At 39.5% G+C, this 23,432-nt stretch overlaps 1 protein-coding gene across 1 annotated transcript in view; it reads right to left on the bottom strand.

Annotated features, from left to right (window-relative positions):
* nudcd1 (NudC domain containing 1) overlaps window positions 1–23,432 on the bottom strand; it is a 49,098-nt gene that overhangs the window by 21,603 nt on the left and 4,063 nt on the right. The window contains exons 3-6 of the mRNA XM_042225435.1: window positions 22,123–22,308; window positions 18,696–18,879; window positions 16,282–16,470; window positions 5,664–5,871 (exon numbers count right to left, since the gene is read on the bottom strand). Coding sequence (XP_042081369.1) covers window positions 5,664–5,871; window positions 16,282–16,470; window positions 18,696–18,879; window positions 22,123–22,308 — 767 coding nt within the window. The remainder of the gene's footprint in view (window positions 1–5,663; window positions 5,872–16,281; window positions 16,471–18,695; window positions 18,880–22,122; window positions 22,309–23,432) is intronic.

Raw genomic sequence — 23,432 nt, 5'->3', positions numbered from 1 at the left:
GTTCTAAACAAATGTCTATCCCCCTCCAGAAAATCTTATGTACGCAAACTTGCAACTTCTTATCTGGTGCCCGTCTTTTATTTTGACAGCGAATGCGCACCTGTGGACCACCTATGTGCACCCCTGTGCTGGCATACTGCCTCCACAATGGTCTTGCTGTGCGCACCACGTTATAGAAAGTCAGGAGGTGTCATACAATCTGACACTACACCAAAGCAGCCATGACATTACTTTTGGCAAATGGCCTCACACTCAAGGACGGCAAAGGCAACATGAAACTTTGTGTTAACAAAATTATCCCAATGCACGGCCCAAAGACTTGCACTGCCTGGGTACAGCCAGCAGGGGGCTGCACATGGATATAAGCATCTCTAAAGACAAGTTTGAAGCTGTTTAGTTGAAAAGCAAGAAGACCTTCTGCTCACAGCTGATGTCACCACTGCTGTCACCTCAGCCAAGTGAAGGTTAATTTTAATCTGATAGGTTCTGCTGTGAGGCAGGCAAGGCAGAAACCAGAGACAGAAGGCAAAACATGGACGCAGAGGCAAGAGAATGGGGATGCAAAAAGGGTATAAACAACGTCCCAGTAATTTAACGCACAGACAACCAGAACATAAAGAAAACAAAAGACCAGAATCTCAACAAAACAGAACTATAATGCAAAGATAATCAAAACAAGAAAACCCATGAATGTCCGCATAACTCAAAAGTGTGGACCAACAACAATTTGCCTTCTACCAACAATACATGAAAAGCCTGCAAACTAAATGCTTTCTGTATATAAGAGACCTAGGTTTCAGTAAGATATTGCTAACCTTGGTGCACTTTATCATTGCTCACTCACTGAATCCAAGCATAATATAGCACGATGTACTTCATGAAGAGATCTGCCTCGGTTTTCTGAATGACATCACTCCCTCTATTCTGATTTTACTGATAAAAATAGTGAACTTTCTACAGCGTTCATCTGTGTGCACACACTGCAGCTTCTCTCTGGCCTTCAGACTCCGGTCTCATTCTTACTCTATTGTATTGCTGAATGTTATGAAATCAGTCTATATTTGGGCAACGATGAGAAGATATAAAAGAGACAAAAAAGGCAGCTTCTTAATCCACTTCAGGGCACATGGAAGAAAAATGGTGCTCAGCTGTCTGTCTATGAAGCGTATAACACACTAGTACTGAGAAAATGTTCAATCGAAACAATGGAAGAACAATTGGGGGGGTGTTTTCAGGTATTTGCATTAAATACAATAATTACAATTCAGTCTGCAAAGAAACAAAAATACAATTTTACATTTTTTTAAAACAGGAAACAAATAAACTGTGTATTTTGTTGTCTACCATAAAGTGTTACGGACAACAGTCAGCACTGCCGACAGAGGTGCGATTTCTGTAAGATATTCCGAGCTCAGAAGAACTTCCGGATATGAACTTCATCCCAACCTCACACACACAGAATAAAAGAAAGTGACACTGATGGTAAAATGTATCTCTGAGAGATAATCAGGCTTAGAGAATACAAAATAAAATGATAGCTTCTCACATTCACCTCCATGATTTAGTTTTGTTTTTTTCTCTGGACACAACAAAGACAGACAGACAAATGCATTCATACTCCCTGCCTCTCAGATACAAGAGCCTTTAAAGTTATCAAGGATTATCGGAAATAGACTGTGTAACGTGGTTTCACACTGAATGGAGCACTGGAGGACTTGTATTGAAGGAACAGGAAGCAAAGATGGTAATAAAAATAAAAGGTTTTATACCAGAGGATGTGACTCAACTCATATTGAGTACTGGATCAGCAGAGCCAATTTATATGAAAAGTATTCAGCACTGACTGAATCATAGTGGATGAAGTTTGTGTTTGTCAAATGATGGACGGAAGATGTTACAATACCCTTAGTCAAGTTTAAATTAGTTTAATTTAAACGGGAACGGGAATGAGGATCAGCACCTCCAGATCTGAGGCCATGGTTCTCAGCCGGAAAAGGGTGGAGTGCCCACTCCGGGTCAGGGATGAGTTCCTGCCCCAAGTGGAGGAGTTCAAGTATCTCGGGGTCTTGTTCGCAAGTGATGGGAGAAGGGAGCCGGAGATCGACAGACGGATTGGGGCTGCAGCTGCAGTGATGCGGACACTGCACGGGTCCGTCGTGGTGAAGAGGGAGCTGAGTGTAAAAGCGAAGCTCTCAATTTACCGGTCGATCTACGCCCCTACCCTCACCTATGGCCACGAGCTGTGGGTAGTGACCGAAAGAACGAGATCGCGGATACAAGCGGCGGAAATGAGCTTCCTCCGAAGGGTGGCTGGCCTCTCCCTTTGAGATAGGGTGAGAAGTTTGGCCATCCGGGAGGGGCTCAGAGTAGAGCAGCTGCTGCTCCACATCGAAAGGAGCCAGCTGAGGTGGTTTGGGCATCTGACAAGGATGCCCCCTGGGCGCCTCCTGGGTGAGGTGTTCCAGGCATGTCCCACCGGGAGGAGGCCCCGGGGCAGACCCAGGACACGCTGGAGAGATTATATCTCTCGGCTGGCCTGGGAACGCCTTGGTGTTACCCCGGATAAGCTGGAGGAGGTGGCTGGGGAGAGGGAGGTCTGGGCCTCTTTGCTGCCCCCGCGACCCGGCCTCGGATAAAGCGGATGAAGATGGATGGATGGATGGATGGGAAGTCTGATTTCTGAGAAAAGCTCCGTAAAGCCTTTTGTGGCTTCAAGATAACAAATGTGATCCAGCTCGCTTGTTGAGGATGACAATTGGGAAACTAGACAACATGTGGACATCGTGTACTCCTGCACTGATAGGAGTCACTTTTCTTTTCTTTTTTTTCTTTTTTTTACTGTCAGTCATAACTCAAACAGTAACACGCGGGTGGAAGAATATTTTGCTGCAAGAGAGATGGGAAGGCCTGGCCCCAGGTCTTCACTGACCAAGAATATTTTAAGTGAGTGTCAGCGTTTCACTACTTCCTGCCTGAGTTTAGTCCTGCTTTCCTTATCCGACACTTTTGTGAAAGCTCTGCTTACAGGTCTGCATGCAGAAGTTTGTCCAATTCAAGGTGCCTCTTTCCCAGCGGCCCCAATTTATTAATAAATAAATATTCTTGAATAACTCAAAGCCAGGCTCATTACCTACAAGCAATTTCAATTCAATTTAATTCAATTTGCCTTGAAACACATAAGCAGGAGCTACTGACCCTGAAAGCACAGCTAGCGGGGTCACCGAAGATATAATAACACTCAGTGAGTCTGCTAAACACTGTCAAAAAAATCCCACATAATGTGATTCAGTGTTGTATAAAGAAAACTGAAAATAAAGCCCAAAAAGCAACTGAAAGACAATTTTCTATGCAATACATGGATTAGATCATGTTTATGTTACATTTGTTATATATGTTATACCCCAGGATCTCAAAGTGGTGCTTTTGGGCCAATGGCAGCCCCAGAAGTGTGAGAAAGAAGAAAATTGCATTACTGTACATTTCACTCATCTATGCTGGTGTCACACTATGATACTGCAGAGCAGTTTATGACAAAGGGAGTTTTTCTCTTTGGTTTCACCTGTTCACTTGTAGCCTTCAAAGCAGACTGAACTTATGTAACACTGAAAGTTTCAGTTGGTTTCATAACATTTAACATCTTATTCTTCTTTAAAATATATATATAAATAGCGCAAAAATGAAACATCATACACTGAATTGAGACTTATAACCATAATAAACAAAATATATTATGTTTCCAGACATCATCATGACAAATAACTTTTCCAGTCCTGAATTTCTTTATTGTGTACTACACCAGCGGTCCCCAACTCCCAGGTCACAGACCGCTTTGGTACCAGACCGCGAGAGTTGAGGCTTGGGTGTGAAATTTATGGTTTTCAGGGCTTTTATCGTTGGGTCTTTTCCCGTGTTGTAGTTGTGTGTCTTATTTTGAAAGAAATATTTACGCGTTACCATAGCGACCAGAGAATATTAAGGGGCAGAGAGGAGGATGTTACTCTCAATGTTGTTGGTGCGTTTCAGGAGGACGCTGCTAACACATTTACACGATTACACAGTGAATTTATGTTCATTATTATATTTACAAAATACCACAGTTTTTGTCTTGGTCGTATCATTTTATTTTGTTGTAATTATCCGCGACACCTTAAAGGCCAATCTGTGAAAATATTGTCTCACATTAAACCGGTCCATGGCGCAAAAAAGGTTGGGGACCGCTGTGCTACACCATGCTGCTCAGTAGATTAAGTATATTCTCCACCAATAGCTAAAATGACCCTAGCATTAAAAAAATTGTCTTCTATAAAATTTTGGGAAATGTGAAATATAGCCTCAGTTCTTTGTTCTTATGAGACAGTTGTGGCACCTGGTGTGGTCTTCTGCTGTTGTAGCCCATCTGCTTCAAGGCCCAATGCACTGTCAGTTCCTCCATGTTCTCTGCACACTTATATGAGTTACTGTTGCTTTCCTGTCAACTTGAGGCAGACTAGCCATTTTCCTCTGACCTCTGGCATAAATAAGGCATTTTCTCCCAGAGCACTGCTGCTCACTGGCTATTTTTTATTTTGCACACTATTCTCTGTAAACCCTGGAAATGGTCGTGCAGCAAAAACCCATCTCAGCAGTGTGTGAAATATGCAGGCAAGCCCTCTGGCACCATGCCCTGCTCAAAGTCACTTAACTCACCTTTCTTCCCCACCCTGATGCTCAGTTTCAACTTCAGTAAATCGTCTTGACGATTTCTGCAAGCCTAAATGTAATGAGTGCTGTCATTTGATTGGCTGATAAGACATTTGCATTAATGAGCAGTTGAACAGGTATACCTAACAAAGTAGTTGGTAAGTATATGGTATTAGTATGCTTTAAAAGCATATACACGTGCTGAGGCGCTAACTATAAAAACCTATAATGAATCAATCCTGTTAATAATGTTTATAAATATATTGACTCACAAGACAAAATTCACCAAAGAAATGCTGCCTCTCTCTCTCTGATGTTTGTATTGGCACATAAACACATTTGATTTAAAACACCATTAACACGTTTAATATTAAATAAGTGGCAGGAACAATTTAAGGAATTTAATTCTTTCTTTCTAAAGCAAAAAAAATTAAATCAATCAATTTTTAAAAGCTTAATTCATTCATTCTTAATTCACCGATCCCCGGGTGGTTAGAGTTTCTGACTCAACATCCAAACTCATAACATGTTTCAGGCTTCTCAAATCCCCAGAGTGCTGCATTAATCTTGTACACATTCAATATTTCATTCATGAAGATGACGACTGTGCAGAGATTTATTGTGTGCAGGTTATATATTAGATATTTCTGTAATCTACTGCAGAGGTGGGAAAAAGTATTGATGCCACTATATATTGTATTACTTATCATTTTATTTTTATTAGAGCATGTAGGTATTCTAACCTTTTTCATTGCCAAGTAACACCTTCATGAGTCTGTGGCAGTTTTTAATTGAATGATGGTGAAGTGAACAGAAGTTAACTAATATGTTGTAGAGAGGCGGGGAAATGGCGAGCAGAGGAACAACGATGGAAATAGCGCCGTGTTACGGTGCTGTTTTTATCCTACGATTTCAACTCCAAAATATAATGAAGAAAAGTAATAATCCAACTTCATCAACACCCCACATTTCAGACTGCAAACCTTTTGTCATTTTTGATGATCCAGGCGCTGGCCTCGGGGTCTACAGATGCAAACAGCTGGCCTTCCAGCAGTGGAGGGAAACCCTGAACTCCAATGGTCATGTTGTCTGCCGTCAGCCTGAACTGCACCCCCTCTTTGGTGATACCCTCGGGCATGCGCACACACAGCGTGACGTCCTCGGTCGTCTGCTGCCAAAAGTAAATGGGATCTGAATTCAAAGGGGAAAGAAATGTGTGGTGCTGAAGTTAATGATCGTCCTGAGCCAGCTGTCTCTGAGTCATACATAAAAGATCTGATAGAGTGCAGACATTGAAGGAAATTACTTTTGAATATTCAGTCAACTGCAGATAGGAGACCATTAAAATAAATGGATCATCATAGCGCAAGTGGGGATGACCACGAATGAGCTCACAGCGAAGCTATTAAGGCAATTCGTTTGCTGAATTTTAATGTATTGAATTATTAAAACCTACAAATTTCAAGTGAGATGAGTAAACCAAAGAAGCATCTATTTATTTTCTAATTATTTCAACGTTTAGTTTATGCAACAACAACAAAAAACCCTTCAACTTTTGCATTATTAACAGGAAAACTAAATTATACTACAACAAAAAAGTTGTTTTGCATGTTACGTTCTGCTATATTGGGACAAAACATCGGCCACAAACAAAATAATGTAAATGAATCAACTGGTGGATCAACAGAAAGTTTTGAACGACCATTTTTTATAATGAACTAGTGGGCTATTGATAGTTGGGCAATTTTTTAAAATAATAAATCTTTTTAAAAACATATAGATTTTAACTACTGAATAGTGAGGCACACTCAGTTTATTACAGGGCTGTTAAGTTTTCACATGACTGTATGCATCCCTTATTAGATTCTTTACTTATAAAAGCAGATGTTTTTGGCATTATTTTAACATCATGATCTAGCAGAAATTCAAAAAGGAGCCTCTTTAAATAACAAGTCATGATTAACAAGACAGAATCAGTTACACAGAAGTCCACACTCCTGTGTTACAGTTCAATTTTGCCAAACATCTACCCTATTACCCCTAAAATTACAAAGTAAGAGTATAAACCAGTATGTGGCTTTAGAGAATCAACACAGAAAACGTAGTTTTCTGTCCTCTGTATGTGTAGTGTTTTAACAGAACAGCTACCCTCAACAGCCTCAGAGTGATTTTATATAAATGGATCACATGAAGGAAAGAATTTTACCATATTTATCATAAATGATGGAGGAAGAACTAAATTACAGCGACATTCCTGCGACTGTCATCTGTAAAACAGGCCTCATATTTATCTCTTTGCAGTGTAATCTTTGGCCTGCTTCTTTTGCTCCTCCTCCCTTGCAGATTCCACAAAACCACATCTGGTGGTCCAGTGGCCTGGTTTCCTCACCGTATCTCTTCTTCTACAGATAGTTGCTTCACTTTTCCCCCCTAGTCTTAACTGAAGATGTTGTTATGCCAGTAGATCTTTAACCTCCTAAGACCCAAACTCTTTCATGGCATGCATTTTTAATTTCTCTTTGCTATTTGGGTTGTTTGGAACCTGATGAATGTAAAAACAAAGAATTATGTTTTGTTTTTTTACCTGAATTTTCTTTCTGAGAAAAATAAGAACAAGTGGATATCAGGCCCTTATAGAGCAAAATTTAATATTTTGGTCTAGACAACCCAAAATGTGATGTCCACATATGTGGACCCAGGTCCTAGGAGGTTAAAATTTTCCTTAGGCAGCTGTTGATAAAGGTACATATCTTATCTTTAAATACCCTCCAAGATTTTGCACTGTAGAGAAACACTGATTCCACAGTGGAATTATTGAGTTCCAGATGTTCTCCAGATGTAAGAGTGCAGCTCTTTGCCCATTCTCACTTTTACATCCGTGTCTGTTCCTCCCTGCTTGTAACCAAAGGAACCGACTTCTTCAAGCCTGGATTCTACGAGCGTTACTCCTTCTATGTTGGAAGCATTTGTTTTCCAGTGATAATGAAATGCAATAAAGTAATTCACTTAAATTTAGTGCAACGTTCACTTGCCAAGCTAGCAGCTTTGATATGGTTTCAAGCCAGATGCTGACTCGTGATTTCTTTAATGCCTCAGTATTGCTATGCTAATACAAGCTTTTATCAATGAAACGCTGCTCTTACTCGAATGAAAGAGCCTGCCACATAAATCAAATGATTATCCATTAGCACTAATAGCGTATTTTAATACAGATCCAGATTTATTTTTCAATTTCAATTAGAGTATTTACGCAACAAGTAAAAGGAGTCAATTATAATTAGAGCGTTATGTACATTATGGTAATATGAGGAAGCTGAGGCACTGAACTGCTTTCTTTGAAGGCTTTTTTCACAAACATGACGACCACGTTTCCGCTCCAGCCTGTTCTCACCATTCCCCACGAGCCAACTTTCTGCTGCCTCTGACTCAGCACACATCAAATCTTCCCTTTCCTTCAGCTATGACGAAGCCTGTGCTGTGTGGTATTCTATAATGAAACATAACACGAGTCGTCACGGGGAGCGTAACCAGCATCGGCAGTAATGTTCAGAACAGATGTACTCTGAATAAAGTGTAAGTCATAAAGAGGCAATGTTTGTTAAAAGCCTAGTTGTAGAATAGATGAACAGCAGGCATCATGTTGTTCTTTAGATTCTCCTCTAAAAGTTCACAGATGCTTGATAAAATGACTTTGGCTTCCGAGAACATAATCATAAATGGCACAAACAATCCCGTCATAAATCTGTTTGCAGCCTTGTGCTTGAATGCCGTTTTCAAGACTTTATTTCTAAAATAAAAGTCCCTTTGAGTCCTTTTCATCTGTTGCTGATCCAACAGGAGATTTACGCAATATTTTCTTTCAGGCTGCAGCTTTTATCCTGTTTTGTCTGTTACCTCAGGTGAAAGGTTTCCACTTTTCTGTAATGCAGCTGCCAGGTATTTAAAAAGCAGCAAAGTACAGCAACATGATCACTCACACAGCCCACCTCATTTCACTTACTGAGAAAACTAAGAAATTACCCACATCCAATTTAATTGTGTGGCTATCACCACATTAGTTTGGCAAAATATGAATAAAAGTGAGAAAACTAAAGGAAATACTGCTTCTAGTCAAACTGATCATTGTTTATCGCAGGTATTTTTAGAGCGCTTCTTAAAACAGCACCTCAAAAGTCTTTACAGAAACCACATGCTCTGCAAAAGACGAGGAAAGAAACATAAGTCTATAAAGGCAGGTTCTTAAAAATATTTTTTAAAATATAGGACAGGCAAAGCTGACCTGACGGTAATGGGCATTAGAGTTACTGAGCACAGGAGCTAAAACAGTAAAAGCCCTCTAGTACTGAACCTGGATGGTGGGACATTTAAGAGCAGCTGAGTGGTCCTGGTTCAGAAATATAAGAAGGTTTGATGCTTTAAAATACTTTCAGTGCACTCAGGAAAATGTTTGAATTCTGAAAGTACAGGCGGCCTCGACAGGTCAAATAAAATCAGAGGGAAAAATGCTAAATATTGTCAAAAGCCTGACTCCTTCACTTTGATGTATGTTTTGTCTCTGATTTGACAAATGAGGTTGAGTTTAAGGTTAACCTTTTATATGCAGAGAACATCCTTAACCATTTCAAATTGACAAGCAGCAAAGTACTGCTAATTGCACACACACACACACACACACACACACACACACACACACACACATTTGTAGATCATTTTTTTTAATTAAAGAAATCTAGCTTAGAAAACTCGCAGAATATAGAAAAAAAACATTTGTAAATAAGGCATTTCCAGTTTGTTGTATCCCTTCAGGGGTCGTCTCAAAACAAGAATGCTACAGACACATATTGCTGCACTGTTTACAGTCCTACATCGGCACCTGTCAGCTACTGAAGGTCGTTTCCATTATAATGATTCTCTTTGCCAGGCCTACATTTAACATGCACGTGTATGAAAGACATTTTTATGCTTTTCTGATTAAAATAAACAAGCCACGCCTGTCCTATTTGTAATCACCTGCAGCTGAATATCATGTCTTACTCTGTGGTTTGCACAGCTCTTAGCAGACTGAGAGCATGTCACATTGAAATGAACTGACTGCATGAGTTTAGAAAACCGTGCAAGTTTTGTAATTCACACCTTTCAGCACTATTTGGGGACTGCACACACATACTTATTGGTTCCCTTTAGTAAATCTCGCCCTTGTTATCTTGCTATGATTTTGAATGCAGCCCAAAAAAAGGTTGATAAACTCGCTCTTGTCTTTCTAACTTCTTTGTCTTCTTCAGGGATCACCACAGCCCATCATCTGCCTATAACAATAGCTTCTTCCCCATAGCATCATGGTATAGCTTCAACCCCCTGTAGTTACCACAGCTACCTTTTTCATGCCTTGTTCTTGAAAAAATCAGCGCCAGTTCACTGCTTCTCGATTCCCAAGGAATCCTCTCACTCACTCTCGAGATTGTGTTAAAACAATCAGGTTAAAAGCTCCACTGCCCTCTCAATTAGACATCCCCCAACCTCATCAGCACCAATCACCTTTCCACTCTTCATCCTCTTCACAGGTGCTCTCACTTCCTCCTTACTCATGCTCTGCCCTTCTGAATCCCTAACAGTCCTCTATCTGTGCTCTTCTATCTCTCTCATCATTTCATGCAGATCATTTTGTTTCCAACCAAATTATTTTATTTTATTATTTTATCTTCACTTTCTTTCCTGCATCTATTTTATCTCCCCTCGCTGTGGGCGAGAAATAATGCAGTTTTTAATCCACTAAATTTGAAGCTACACTTGCTAGTTACATTTAATATTAAAGACTTCACTTGAAAAACATACAACACTCTTAATAATTCTGAGTTGAGCTTACAAACAAGCATAGTGTACTTGGTGTCTCTCGTCACATTTCAAATGAATTGTTGGGAGTTTCATTCATTACTGACCTCATTCAACCATGTAATTAATCTGTTTGACTGACTGGAAAAAATTAAATGATCCGATATTTACACAAAAGTAAAGATTAAAGTACAAAGAAATGAATGAAAAATATATGAAGCAGAACATAATTGTTTCATCTCTCCTTTCCAGTAAACTGACTCCTTGGCACCTGACATCTAGCTACCACAAACAAATGCTTCAGAGAGTTCGTTTTAACGATGTCGTACTGTTATATTTTCCCTAGTACTGTTAATAATAAAAAATTTGAAGCCTCACACTTTTGCCTGTATAGTGTTTGTATTAAATTTTTTCTTGGTGCTTAAACACCTGTTCTAACTTTAGACTTTTATAAACTTAAACAGAAGATAAAAAATTGCTTTTGCTTCAAAATGAGCACAATTTCAAGTGGGGGACCATCTCTAATAATGAGGGTTGGGTACACACCCACAACCAGAAGTTTTCATTTGAAGCCTGCTTTTTAAGCCTGAAGTTGAGAACTAAGTCCAGGGTTATGCGAGTCATTTACAGTGATGTACACTGTGAATCTATCCCCCACAATGAGACTGTCAATGCAGAGCTGTCTGTAATGGCTAGTGGAGTTCAATCAGATCCACAAAATATCAACAAATTTGCCTCCAAGACATTTTACCTAATTTCCAAAACTGAAAATCAAGTTAAAGAATCATTAGTTAGACAAGCTGAAGGAGATCCAGTCTGCATCGCAGAGGCATAAATGTAAAAGGGACAGAACAAGACTTCCAGGCAGCGATCTAAAAGTCCAGAGGTGCACTGGAAGAAGATCTTGAAGGTGAGGTTTTCGACTATTCCCTTTAACCCCACTTTGTCCTTAATTTAATTACGATTAGAACCGCATGATTTTTCTCAAGCTGTAGTTTCTAAAACATGAGGTGTAAGTGTTTTATTATCATAACAATTAAATTAAAATATTCTTTCCTGTAAGCAACTCTTAGAACTACCAAATAACAATAAACATGTTTAAATGAAACAAAAAAGCAAGATTAGCATGAGCGAAATCATGTAATTGATGCGCAAACATCTCTGTACCAACCTTTTCATCTATAACAGCCATCATAAACAACATACGCTGATTATTGCCAAAGCCTGAGCAATTAAATTGTTCCAACTATGCAGCATCAAACCAACAGACCTGCTCCATATTTGGCGTAGATGTGAGAAACTAAGAGTTGTTCATTATCACCTTTTGTTGTCAACAAAGAAACTAACAAGGCAGGAGGAGGGTTGCCAAATCTTCCATTTCATTTTCCCAATCTTCTTTGCTCAGTGTTGATCTTTTTTGTTTATCTGTGTTGGAACTCAGTCAGCTGAAGTTTAAAATAATCCAGTTTTGTGCATCACTATAAATGACTGAACTCAAGGTTTTTGGTGTCCTTGTATCGGAATAATCGTTTCCACCCACTTGTTTGGACATGTTCTCTGTCATCTATATACTTTTTCTATACCCACATCTCGTCTCCTTAACACAGCACCAAGTCACTTCTATCTTTTCTGCTCCCTCTCTCGTCACTTACAAGCCTCTTTGAACATGTCTCCTCTCTTGACATCTAATCCATTACCTTTCCTTCGAAAGGAGAAAGTAAGAGTGCTGATAAAAGGATTGCCTGAAAAGCTGCCATTACTCTGCTTCGGCACCATCAACATGCACTTTGCCCTCTCTGGGTCATGTTGTGGGTTTTTTTAATATATCTTTTGAAGGAGAAGGTAGCTGTTTGTCTGCTTGTTTAGAGGTTGTGAGTATAACAGAGTTTAAAAACAAGAAAAGGGCCAAGATGGATACGAATGTTTAGTTCAATGTTTTTTTGCTGTAAAGTGGATCTATTATAAGTTTCCTTATTTTCTGTCTATATATGATAGATTCTCATACAAAAGATGGTCAAAATTTCAAATAATGTGCACAAATAAGCCCTGTCAACCAAAAGCTTCAAACCGCTGTAAATACTTAGTTTCAAAGTTTTCTCTATTCTTGACTCTGTATGATGTCATATTGAAGGGATCAAATGTTAGGCTGACTTTATCCATCATCGTAAAGTCCAGGCTCACCTCCATATCGGCCTGTATGACATCAGACGTTACATATTCAATAATCTCACTGCTCTCCTTGAACCTGTCTTTGTCTCTCTCCCCATTTCTCACCTGTACGACCGTTGTCCTCTGTCTTTCTAAAGACACAGATACGTTTACGTAGCCTACTGTTCTTCTTGAAACCAGCCCGAGTTTTCCACGACATTCCAGCAAATGTTAGAGGGCTTTCAAACCAATACAGGAAATGTTCCTACTTTTCATGACCATTCAAGCTTTTCTAATAACATTAAAAGAACATTTCGCTGCCTTTTCATCTTTACTTGTTTAATTTACGCCTTCGCTGAAAGGCAGAGAGCAGCATGTTCCTGAGCCGACGTTGAGAATCAATCAAAACACTTTAAATATCAATATGACACCTCTGACCACTCGTCTTAATTGGCTCCCTCACATGAAATATAGAAAAAGAAAATATTTTAGTGATGACTGAATTTAAGCCACATTATGCAAAATGCAGAAATTCCACAGTCAAGGACACTTTATTAGGTACACCTTGGCTTGGACCCTGTTTTCCCTTCTGAACTCTTTTAATTTGTGATGGCACAGATTCAACAAGGTACTGGAAAGATTCCTCAGAGATTTGGAGCCACACTGACATGATAGCGTCATAAAGTTACTTCAGATCTGGCTGCGCATCCATGATGTGATCCTCATGTTCCATCACATCTCAAAGGTGCTTGTACTGGATTGAGATCTGGTGACTGTGGACGCTATTCGAGTACATCAAATTCATTGTCAAGAAACCAGTTTGAGCTGAATTGAGCACTGATATGAGGCAAAAATCACGACTCCAATGTTACTTTAGTAACCAGGATTAAAAATTAAATTAAATTAGAAATAACTAACAGGTAATTTTTATAATAATTTAAAAGTGAGTGGATTCTGTATATCAAATAACTTTTTTCCCACTGTCTAAAATGTGAGAACATGCAGCCCCTGAGTCAGAGTTAAAGAGTCTCTAACTGTGGAGCAGTGTGCAGACAGGGTTTGTTTTCGGCATTATTAATTAAGTCATTCCATTACTTAACTATCTAATAAAATTATTCATGACTAGTATGCTGCAGGCCTACAGCAAGTCATCAAAAAAAAAAAAAAAATCACTCTCACTGCTGAATTAACTGAACATTTTAGTCAAAGCTCGTCAGCGAGACTGAGAGAATATGCTGAAGGCGTCTCACAGGTCCTGTGCAACAGCAATAAATGGCCTGGAAACACATCTGTGTACACAGACACAGATCACCTGACCTGACAGAGACCTCAGTCTGATTGGGAATATTCTGCCGCCCACTCAGACGTTTCTATGGCGACAAGTGAACGAGTCGGTGTGCGCATTCAACCAGCAGCTCGGAAAGGTAATGAGCGAAAGGAGTCGACGTGACAAGCAAAAGCAACCGCGTAATGAATCTTAACCAGAAACAGTCCAATTACAGAAAAGGTGGGAGGGGTGGGAGTCGCACGTCTCATGGTGGAAGGCGGGAATGCCACTCGGATCTTTTATTTCACTTTCTGTCACCGTTTTAACAGATTCGCAGACAGCTTGACTTTCAGGTCAGTTTCAGACAGAATTTTTGAGACAAAAAATAATCATAATAAAAATACATCACTATAAATAGGATAAATGACAAGCCGTGTCACATTATTTTTAAGTGTTTTCTCACAGTCTCAAGCCTGAGCAGCACCGAGTCAAAGATTCTGATGAGGACAACGTGACTTTTCCTATATTAGGTCTGCACTCTGCACAAATTCTGTTGACAGAGATCAGCAGGGTCAGAAATGAGCGGCGGCACTGTGGTAAGGACAGAAAAAAAATGAAACAGGACTTCTGTTCCTTGCCAAGAGTTAAAATTGCATGCACTTCTAAAGCATTGTATATTAAACAACAGCTCAACACAGGTATGCACTATTACTGCTGATTTGGGTTTCTTGCATCTCAACACTCCTTGAAGAAGATGAACTTGTTTTTATTAATTAGGATTTATTTTGGAAAGTTAACTTCATGAGATAAAGTTTGGATTTTTCTTATTCTGACAGCTCAAATGCAAACACTAAAAAACTAAAAAGGAGCATTACACTTAGCTTTATTAGATACACATAGCTAAAAGAATGCAGTCTAAAGCAGAAACTTCTGAGGAATAAAAAAGATGAATATGAAATGAAGCCAATACGGCAGTCAGGAGCCAACTACTGCAGTGTTGAATTACAGTTCTTTGAATGGCCAATTAAGCTGGCTGCAAATGTAAGTCCATTCTGATCAGCTCTCAGGCCGTGGTGAGTCTTATCGGCAATAATGACGAATCAGTGTACAGAGACGAGGTACGACAGCGAACGGACTGCTGGAAAAAACAGAAGAGACGATTGTTGACTTTAGAAGATCAGGGGTATCCACTCTCTGCCAGAAATATTGTTAAGACCACAAAATTCCGCAGTGTTCACCTGTCAAAAACACCAGCTTAACAGCCAAGAAGGACCAAGAGCGTCTCTCCTGCAAAGGCTGAGCAAAGACCATCTCCTGCGCCCCCAGGCCTGTCGAGAGGTTCCTGAGCAGCTGCATCACTAGTATGGAAACTGCACAGTAACAGATCTCAAAGCACCCTGCAGTGCACAGTGAGAACAGCTAAGAAGATCATCCGAGGCTCTCTTCCCTTCATCACACACACGTTTATTTTTCCACACAAACTGCATTTGAAAAACCCACCAGCATTGTGGATGACCCCACGTACCCCTCACAAAAACTTTTACCCTCCTGCTATGTGGCAAGAGGTACCAAAATATTTAGGCCCTCACTGCCAGACTGTGTAACGGTTTGTTCCCTCAAGTCATCAGACAGCTCAATACTCAGGAAATGGACTGGCAACAAAACTGCGCAGACACACACACACACACACACACACACATAGACTCCACTAAGTATTTGTACTCTGTATTATATTTTAATTATATATTGCCCTATATATCGCATCGTGTGCTCCTGGAGGAATGTTTTTTAATTTCAAGATGTACTGTATTATCTGTATGTTAACTATATAATAAACCTCGATTCGATTCTTTTTCCACAGGCCGTCGCTCTGATGAACACTTATATCACTCATATATTGCCTTTACTAAAACATCCACTATACCTGCTGCTAAACTAAAGCTGCTGTATATAGTCTTTGTTGTGCATACATGTACAACTGTGAAGTTCCCATGTATATACTGTATATGTGGTATCCATCCATATTTATTAGTCTGTTGTGTTAAGTACATTGAAAACAATGGAGAAAAAAGGGCCTAATTCCTGCAACAAAGATGATTATTGCTATGATATTGTTGAAATGACAGTCAAAGCTACTTTACTTGATTTTAACCCTTGTGTTGTCCTGGGGTCATTTTTGCCAGGATGTAGGGCAACAGGTGTATGGAAATCCCGAGGACATTACAGGGGTTAAATAAGCACCCTTAGAGCCTGAAACAAAGGCTGCTACTTGTGCATTTAATGTTATAACAGCAGGCGCTGAGTAACATTACTCAAGCTGCTCGCTGGCAGACTTCCCAGCGGCACCTTTTACCCACCTGTCTTCTCCACCTCCATGGGCTCTGGCTCGGGCTGTTCCACAGGTCTACCATCCACATGTGTAAAAACGAATGGCTTCTCTGATGCCAGCATCAGTCCCTTCCCTTTGGGCTCCAACGCTGCATAGTGAGGCACCGACTTCCCCCTGAGGACCCTCCTCTTCTTCACCTCATACTTTTTCTCCTGACCTGCGTGTGGAAATCAAAGGACACAGTGATCCCTGTGTAAAGTAATCTTTTCTAAACTCAGACGGAGACCAGGAGGAGTAGAAAAACATCTCATGTCAAGAAGCACTGCATGTACAGAACTCCCAGCAGTCATTACAGAGCGTGCTCAAGCCACTTATATTAGAGGGGATTGTTTACTTCTGTAGGTATTTTGTGCAAGGTATTAGCTTTTCAAAAGATAAAGAATGTGCCTGCAACCTGATAGTCAAGCAAAGCAACTGTATCATGGTTCCTTTCCCTATTGGTGATTTGTTTTAATGGATAATGATGTCATCTTAAGGATAATGCATTTTTTCCCCCATTTACTCAGTAACTGCATCTTGGTGCGAGGATACAAGGATGTGTTGAAACTTTTAAGTGTAAGCTTTATGATCAGTCTGTAAGTTTATACTTATATTTTTTAAGTTAAAAGTTCATTTCAAATGTAGCGTTTATTCTATATCATCTCAAAATTACCAGTTTGAATGACTAAATTGAAATCTCTCTTTCATGGACAACTGACTGCGCTTCAGATTCAAAAAGCTGGAACCTGCAGCTGTTTATCTGCAGAATATAAAAAGGAGACCTTGTGACAAGAAGGCAGACCATTTGCTAAGCCAACAGGAAAAATAAATCTGTGTGAAAAGTGAAAAAGCAGCTCCTAGCTATTCTACATTAACATCATCCGCCACGCTGCCCTTCAGTAAGACCTTTCTACTGCTCCAGTGATTCTACTGGGCAGCTTCCAGGCTTGGGTTTGTAGTGTGAGCAGCACAGATTATCACTCAGTGAAGAAATCATGAATAAGTAATAAATTAAAAACATATACTCACTTTAGTATTTTAATATTTACATCTGGTGGCATTTTTATTAATATATGCATATATATGTTAATAAAGTAACTGTCATAGTGAGAAGGCTTTATCAGTATTACCTCTTGATTTTAATTCATGAATCTTTTACATTTCTACAAAATAAAAAATTTTTTTAAACTATGCATTTAGCACTATTATATTTTAGCCTAAAATTAGTTTAAGATGAGAGGGGAAATGCTAAAACATCAAAAATGAGGTATCAATAAACAATTTTATAATCTCTTATTTATAAATCATAAAGACAGCGTTAAAAGTTTGGCTCAGAAAAACCTGGGCATGAGTTTGATGATATGATTTTGTGCCCTTACACATGTTTTATTACAGTGATTCCCAAAGTGTGGGACGTGGCCACCTGGTGGGCCGTGAGGGTACTGCAAGTGGACCGCTGTAACAAAAGAAATTCACCTGGGAACTACACACAAGTACGTAAAGTTACATATTTATATAAATGTATTTATGTATCTAAAATGAATTAAAAAGTGGTAATAGGAGGTGGTTAGTTTGTGATATTACTCTCAATGCTCTTGTATTGATGTTTGTGTCCCAGTGGCAGGTCAGTCACACATGGGCCTTAACACTTTGCAAATGACTGGGTAGCATTAGCAATTTAATAGCCAACAGTGTATGGGGTTTATGTTTTTTAAAAAAATTTTCACGGAAATCCATCAGTTTCTCTTGTATACTGATTCGAGGGAAGAGTTAAGCTTGGGTGGGCACCGTGGGATTTTCTGGTTTTAAGTGGACAGCAACACTCTTCACTTTGGGAACGACTGTTTTATTACATGAAAAGTGACACTTCACAAAAGGTGGCCACCAGTCATATGTTTGAGGGGCTGGTGCCACTCCAAGTCCCCATTTGGCCATGTTCCTAGCCCAGACCAAATAGCCTTGATTAGCATTAGTAAAATATTAAGCAAATATCAAAGGGATGCATCTTTAAATCCAACAAAATGAAGAAGGGACTCTCGAAAGGCTGTTGTTTTTTTTCTACACAATATTTGACTCATCAGTCACGGTGGTATTCTTTCTCGGCAAGCACCGAGGACTTTAATGAAAATCTTTCTTGCCAATGTTTGCTTCAGAGTGCACTAATCTCATCTGGGACATAATATTTAAAGTCCATTAAAGGAAGAACATGACTAATACGCTATTACGGTTTAATTAAGAAGGGTTTCAGTTTTCTACTGAAACAATGTTAACAGAAAAAAAGGAGGCAAGGAAATTAAAATTAAATCACAGGCTTGAAACTGATATACTAATCATTTATGACACACTGGTCTTATCTTACTTCATGCTCGATTATCATACTCAGTCAATCATCGCACCACCCACCTTGTCCTGCAGTGTTGGCGACTGTGATCCACTCGAGAGACACTGAGTATCCACTTCCTTTGGTTTCCTCCGGGTCTTTCTGGACACGGAGCAGCAGAACCTCCATGCTGTGAACGCCAGCCTGGACGTGTGAGACGCTGTGGAGGATGGTGAAAGGTTCCCCCAGGTCTTCATTGAACAGTGGCTGCAGGCACAGTAACAGGATGATTTTTAGGAATCTAACAGGGTACTGCTGCCAGTATGGGAGAAAAAACTGTCACCAAAATTTTGCAAATGTAAAGATCCTCATGTACAGATATGCTAAGATAAAACGAGTGATTTAAAGTAAATGATCTGTAGTGCTACCAACACAAAGCTTCAAAATCCTACATCAAGTTGTTCTCAAGTTATCGTATTCACAAGATTTTCAGGTAACTTTAACTCCGACCTATGAGCTTGAGGTCAAAGTTAAAGGAATTCAAGCTCGTACAAGGTTTTTAGTAGATACACCTATGGGACCAAAATCCTAGGGGTCTTCCTGCTCAAGTTATTGCATTTATTCAGAAAACTTGACCTCTGACCTCGACTTTGAGATCTAGGTAATTGAAATTCAAACTTGTCGTGGATTTTTAGTAAACACACCTATGGCATCAATTTGAAGCTCCTACACTGCCTTGTAAGTATACCATACGAACGGCAGCACAGATGATCAAAGTAAAGTTTGTGATCATTGTTCAAGGTTAGTCTTTAGTCAGTCACACAATCTTCAAGACCACCAATCCCAGATGATTGGCGAGTGGTTGCTGAAGGTTGCTGGCAGTCATTATGTGAAATTGGTGGCTAAGAGATTATAGGGTGCTGCACCAAAAACCTTCTCATGATAGCTCTGATTGCTAGTAGACTGCCACAGTCGCCCATAATTTAATGGAAGATACCAAGTTGTTTGTCAAAACGTCAAATCACCTTCGAATCACAGGCGATTAAAGCAGTCTGTTAGCAATCAAAGCAATCCCAATGACATTTGGAGTTGTAGAGGTCTTTACAACCAATTTCATCTAGTGACAGCCAGCAACCACTGGACTGCAAGTTAAAGAAATCAGTCGTGCAGCAACAAGTGAACAAACTATTTAACCTGCCACCCTGCTTTCATTGAGATTTATTTCATTATTCAGCTCAAGCCTCTGTTACCTCTGCTTTATATAATCAATTGCTGTCCCAGACAGTCTGAATATTTGCCATGTACATTTAAATCTTCTTCGCAATTCTTGTTAATCATTTGAAACAAGTTAAAATGCAGCTGGAAATGTGACACAGTCTAAGCAGAGCTGTATTGTCTACTAAAAATAAGACTAGAATAGCTTTTGAATGAATTGACCAAGCAGAGATTTATCCTTGCATTATCTTTTAAAATGGAAGAAATGATAAAACGTAAATAGTTATACATATTAGTAGCTATAGGCACATGAATATAGCTGTGAGATGTTTTAATGGAGCATCAAGTGTTGCTAAATGGCTTTAAATGGTCTACTCTGCACTCGAAAACTGAGACATTTCTCTTTATTCTTCCAATAAAATGCTAATTCAAGCTAGTATTTCTAAATCAGGGTCTTCAGCTGTCTGGTTGAAGAAGATGATGCGATCCCAAGAAGCCCAAATTGAATGCATAAATATCTGGCTTATGAGACACTTTATTATTGTACACATGAAACACACACACACTAACATAGACTGAGAGATGCTGCGTGCTTTGGCTGGTGTCCCTAAGTGCTGAATCTTAAAAATAGAACTCTGGACGTCGGTAACTCGAGGGTTTAAATCTTCATTATAAATTCCAGTCTTGAACTTTGCCTTCACAAATGCATCAAGTGTCCAGGTTCAGAGAGGGAACTCTCATTTGTAACCATTCCCCACTGCATGCTTGTTAACAGCATAAAGCGCACAAATTCTTGCTTCCTTACAACTACAATTTCAATTTCCAAAGCCCGACCAAGCTTTTTAAACACAGAACGCTTGAATTGCTCCGACAATATCCTCTGGGGAATAATTAAGACATTTCATAATCAAAAAAATACAATAATTGGCTATTAACTTATTAATAAACTTCTTAACTTGGATATTCAGTTTAATGAAATGTGATAAATGTAAATATTTTAACTTTAAAGAGTACTGACCCTTTAAAATCTGCTCTCAAAGTACATCTACCTGTATTTTTCAGTGGTCCTGGATGTAGAGCCCATAAAGAGATAACAGAGTATGTTCACAATGGATGCAGAATTTTTCAAAGCGGTTCAATAACATCAGTGTAGCTGATCCACCATTATAAAGCTGTTATGTACTGTTACAGTTTTGACTTGGCTTTTCAAATGTCACTCTGGCCAAAGGAGGATTTTTTTTTTATTTAAATATTATCCCAGGTGTCTGTTCATCATGGAGCCCAAGGCTGTCCTTTTTGGCCTTTGAGTTACTACTTACTGAATGTGAAATTTTTACAGCACCATCTGCCATGCTCACAAAAAAAGACATTTCTATTATGAACAAATCGAGTGAAAAGATGGAGCCTTACAAAGTGTGACCATGTCTGAATACTCTCCGACTTGCCCATCTCGCTCTGATTTTCACCCAAATCCTTTCGCTTCCCACTGAAGTCCACTCTTGCAAACATATAGTTTCATAGTGCATGAAACTATTAATCACAGTCCTCAAATCAGTTTTTAAGAGTCACCATAATGTTGCAAACATACACAGTGTGAGATTAGTTTGCGAAGGATGGCTAAGCTTACCAAATTAGGGTTTCTTTCCTTCGGTTGCTTGGGTATACTGTATTCCAGTTTATTCTGACAAAGCTAAGAATAACACATTTAATCAAGCAGTATTCCAACTAATTCTTTATTTAATTGCAATCCTTTTTGAAAGGCCACCATCTGCTGACCAAGTTGGCTTTCCTTTTAGACCAAGAAGCTACGTCCATTTCGCATATATAGTTTATTACCGTCACCAGCAGAAGTGTCTCACTAGGACCACAGGTACATTAGAGCCCATGAACAGGTCAAGTTATGCCCAATAATTAATGTCTAATTATCTTTTGACTGACTACTAACCCAGCTTCTCTTGTGCAGTACTGACAAAGATATTTAGTGACTCAAAATTACATCATCAGACACATTTGGACATTCAAAACACCTCCAATTTTGCCCAGTTTTGACCTAATTTATGACAGCTGTGAACACGCCAATGAGCTAGTGACTAACTGACTTAACAACTGTCAGTTGCAAATGCTAATAATTAATTGTGCTAAGCCAAGAAAGCAGAAGAAAAAGCAGCACCAGTATTACAATAGTACACAGAGGGAATTCAGGTTTGTGTCTGTTTACCTTCACTTCAGCGGCAAAAAATATTTCAAACACGTCTGTGCGTCACTTACAGCAGTAAACACCACGTCCATACTTACTTCCCACTTCATATGGGAGCTGTCTCCCCTCTTGCCTGTGCGGAGGAGGTACAGTCGACCGCTACCATCCGACAGAGCTGCCCAGGTCGCCGAGGTCAGGCTGAGGGAGGCGCAAAGACGATCCTCACACTGGCTGGACTCGACGGCTACACGGTAGACCTCTCTCGGCTTCCCCAGGGCGGTGTCCTGAATTAAGAACACAACAGACCCGTAAGCCAGTACTGCATTCATAAAAAAAGATTAGGCCATTTAGATTCATTCCTATCTGCAGAGGAAATCTCAGTGTGCTGGTGTATGAGAATGAAACAAAGTCATTGTGTATTTGATTACTTGATTAAGTCAGTGCATCAAATTTCAGAAACAACAGAAAAATGCCTATTTTAATATCTCAAAGTGCATGTTTTGTCCAGTTAACACTAAAAAAATACATTTATAATATGTTAACACCAATTACTGTACTGCTTGACTGTTAAGGGGAGGAGGGATGGATGAATGGAATAAAGACCGGATATCAAGTAAGCTCATTTCAGTGCTCTAGATGGAGAACAACATGGCAAAACTGATTTTGTCACCACTTCAGTTTAGCATTAGAAAATATTGTAGGATACTGGGTGATGTGATGTGATGCATGCACTCTTACAGCTAACATCCAATCAAACAATAAGAAGTCCAGTCATGAATCACAAAGACTCAAGACATTGAATAGGCGGCTCAACTCCAGAAGATGAAAAAGGTTGCTGCTTCCATCCCATAAGAGTTTTACAATAAGCATCTGGGTCGAAGACATAAAGTCCAAATGATTTTGCATTAATTTCTTACTGTCTAAAGTCTTATAATCTAAAGAATGGTACAATGAGTAAGAGAAAACATGTACCCATCAGGGACAGATACAGTTAGCAGCTGTCATGTGGCCACTCATGTGATTCAACAATCTGAAAGCCTTATTAGGAATAGATAGATATGCCACCACATGAGCATCACAAATTGCGTGAAGACAGAGTTTTTCAAAAGGACTGTGGAGAAGCTACCCCGTTGTTGCCATGGAGCGTGGCACGGCACATTATATCGCTACACCTTTGGTATCACTTTCTCCAGCATCCGTGCCGTTAATGCCCTGAAACGGAGTGTGAAACGTCTATGTGCCGAGCAACCGAGCACAAAAGGCTGAAGGATGATAATTATCATGTGATCACTGTAATTAGAATTTGAGCAACACTTTTCCATAAATTTCATTTAATGGTGCCACTGAAAACCAGAAACACTGTCTCGCAGGATTACAGTGTGATGATCATCAAAGAAAAAAACTCCAG

Source organism: Haplochromis burtoni, unplaced genomic scaffold (assembly GCF_018398535.1).
Source record: "Haplochromis burtoni strain Fernald_Lab_line unplaced genomic scaffold, NCSU_Asbu1 Contig_171, whole genome shotgun sequence".
In the NCBI taxonomy this organism is placed as follows: domain Eukaryota; kingdom Metazoa; phylum Chordata; class Actinopteri; order Cichliformes; family Cichlidae; genus Haplochromis; species Haplochromis burtoni.
Note: the sequence above shows the minus strand (reverse complement) of the source record. Positions and strands in the feature narration are given on the sequence as shown.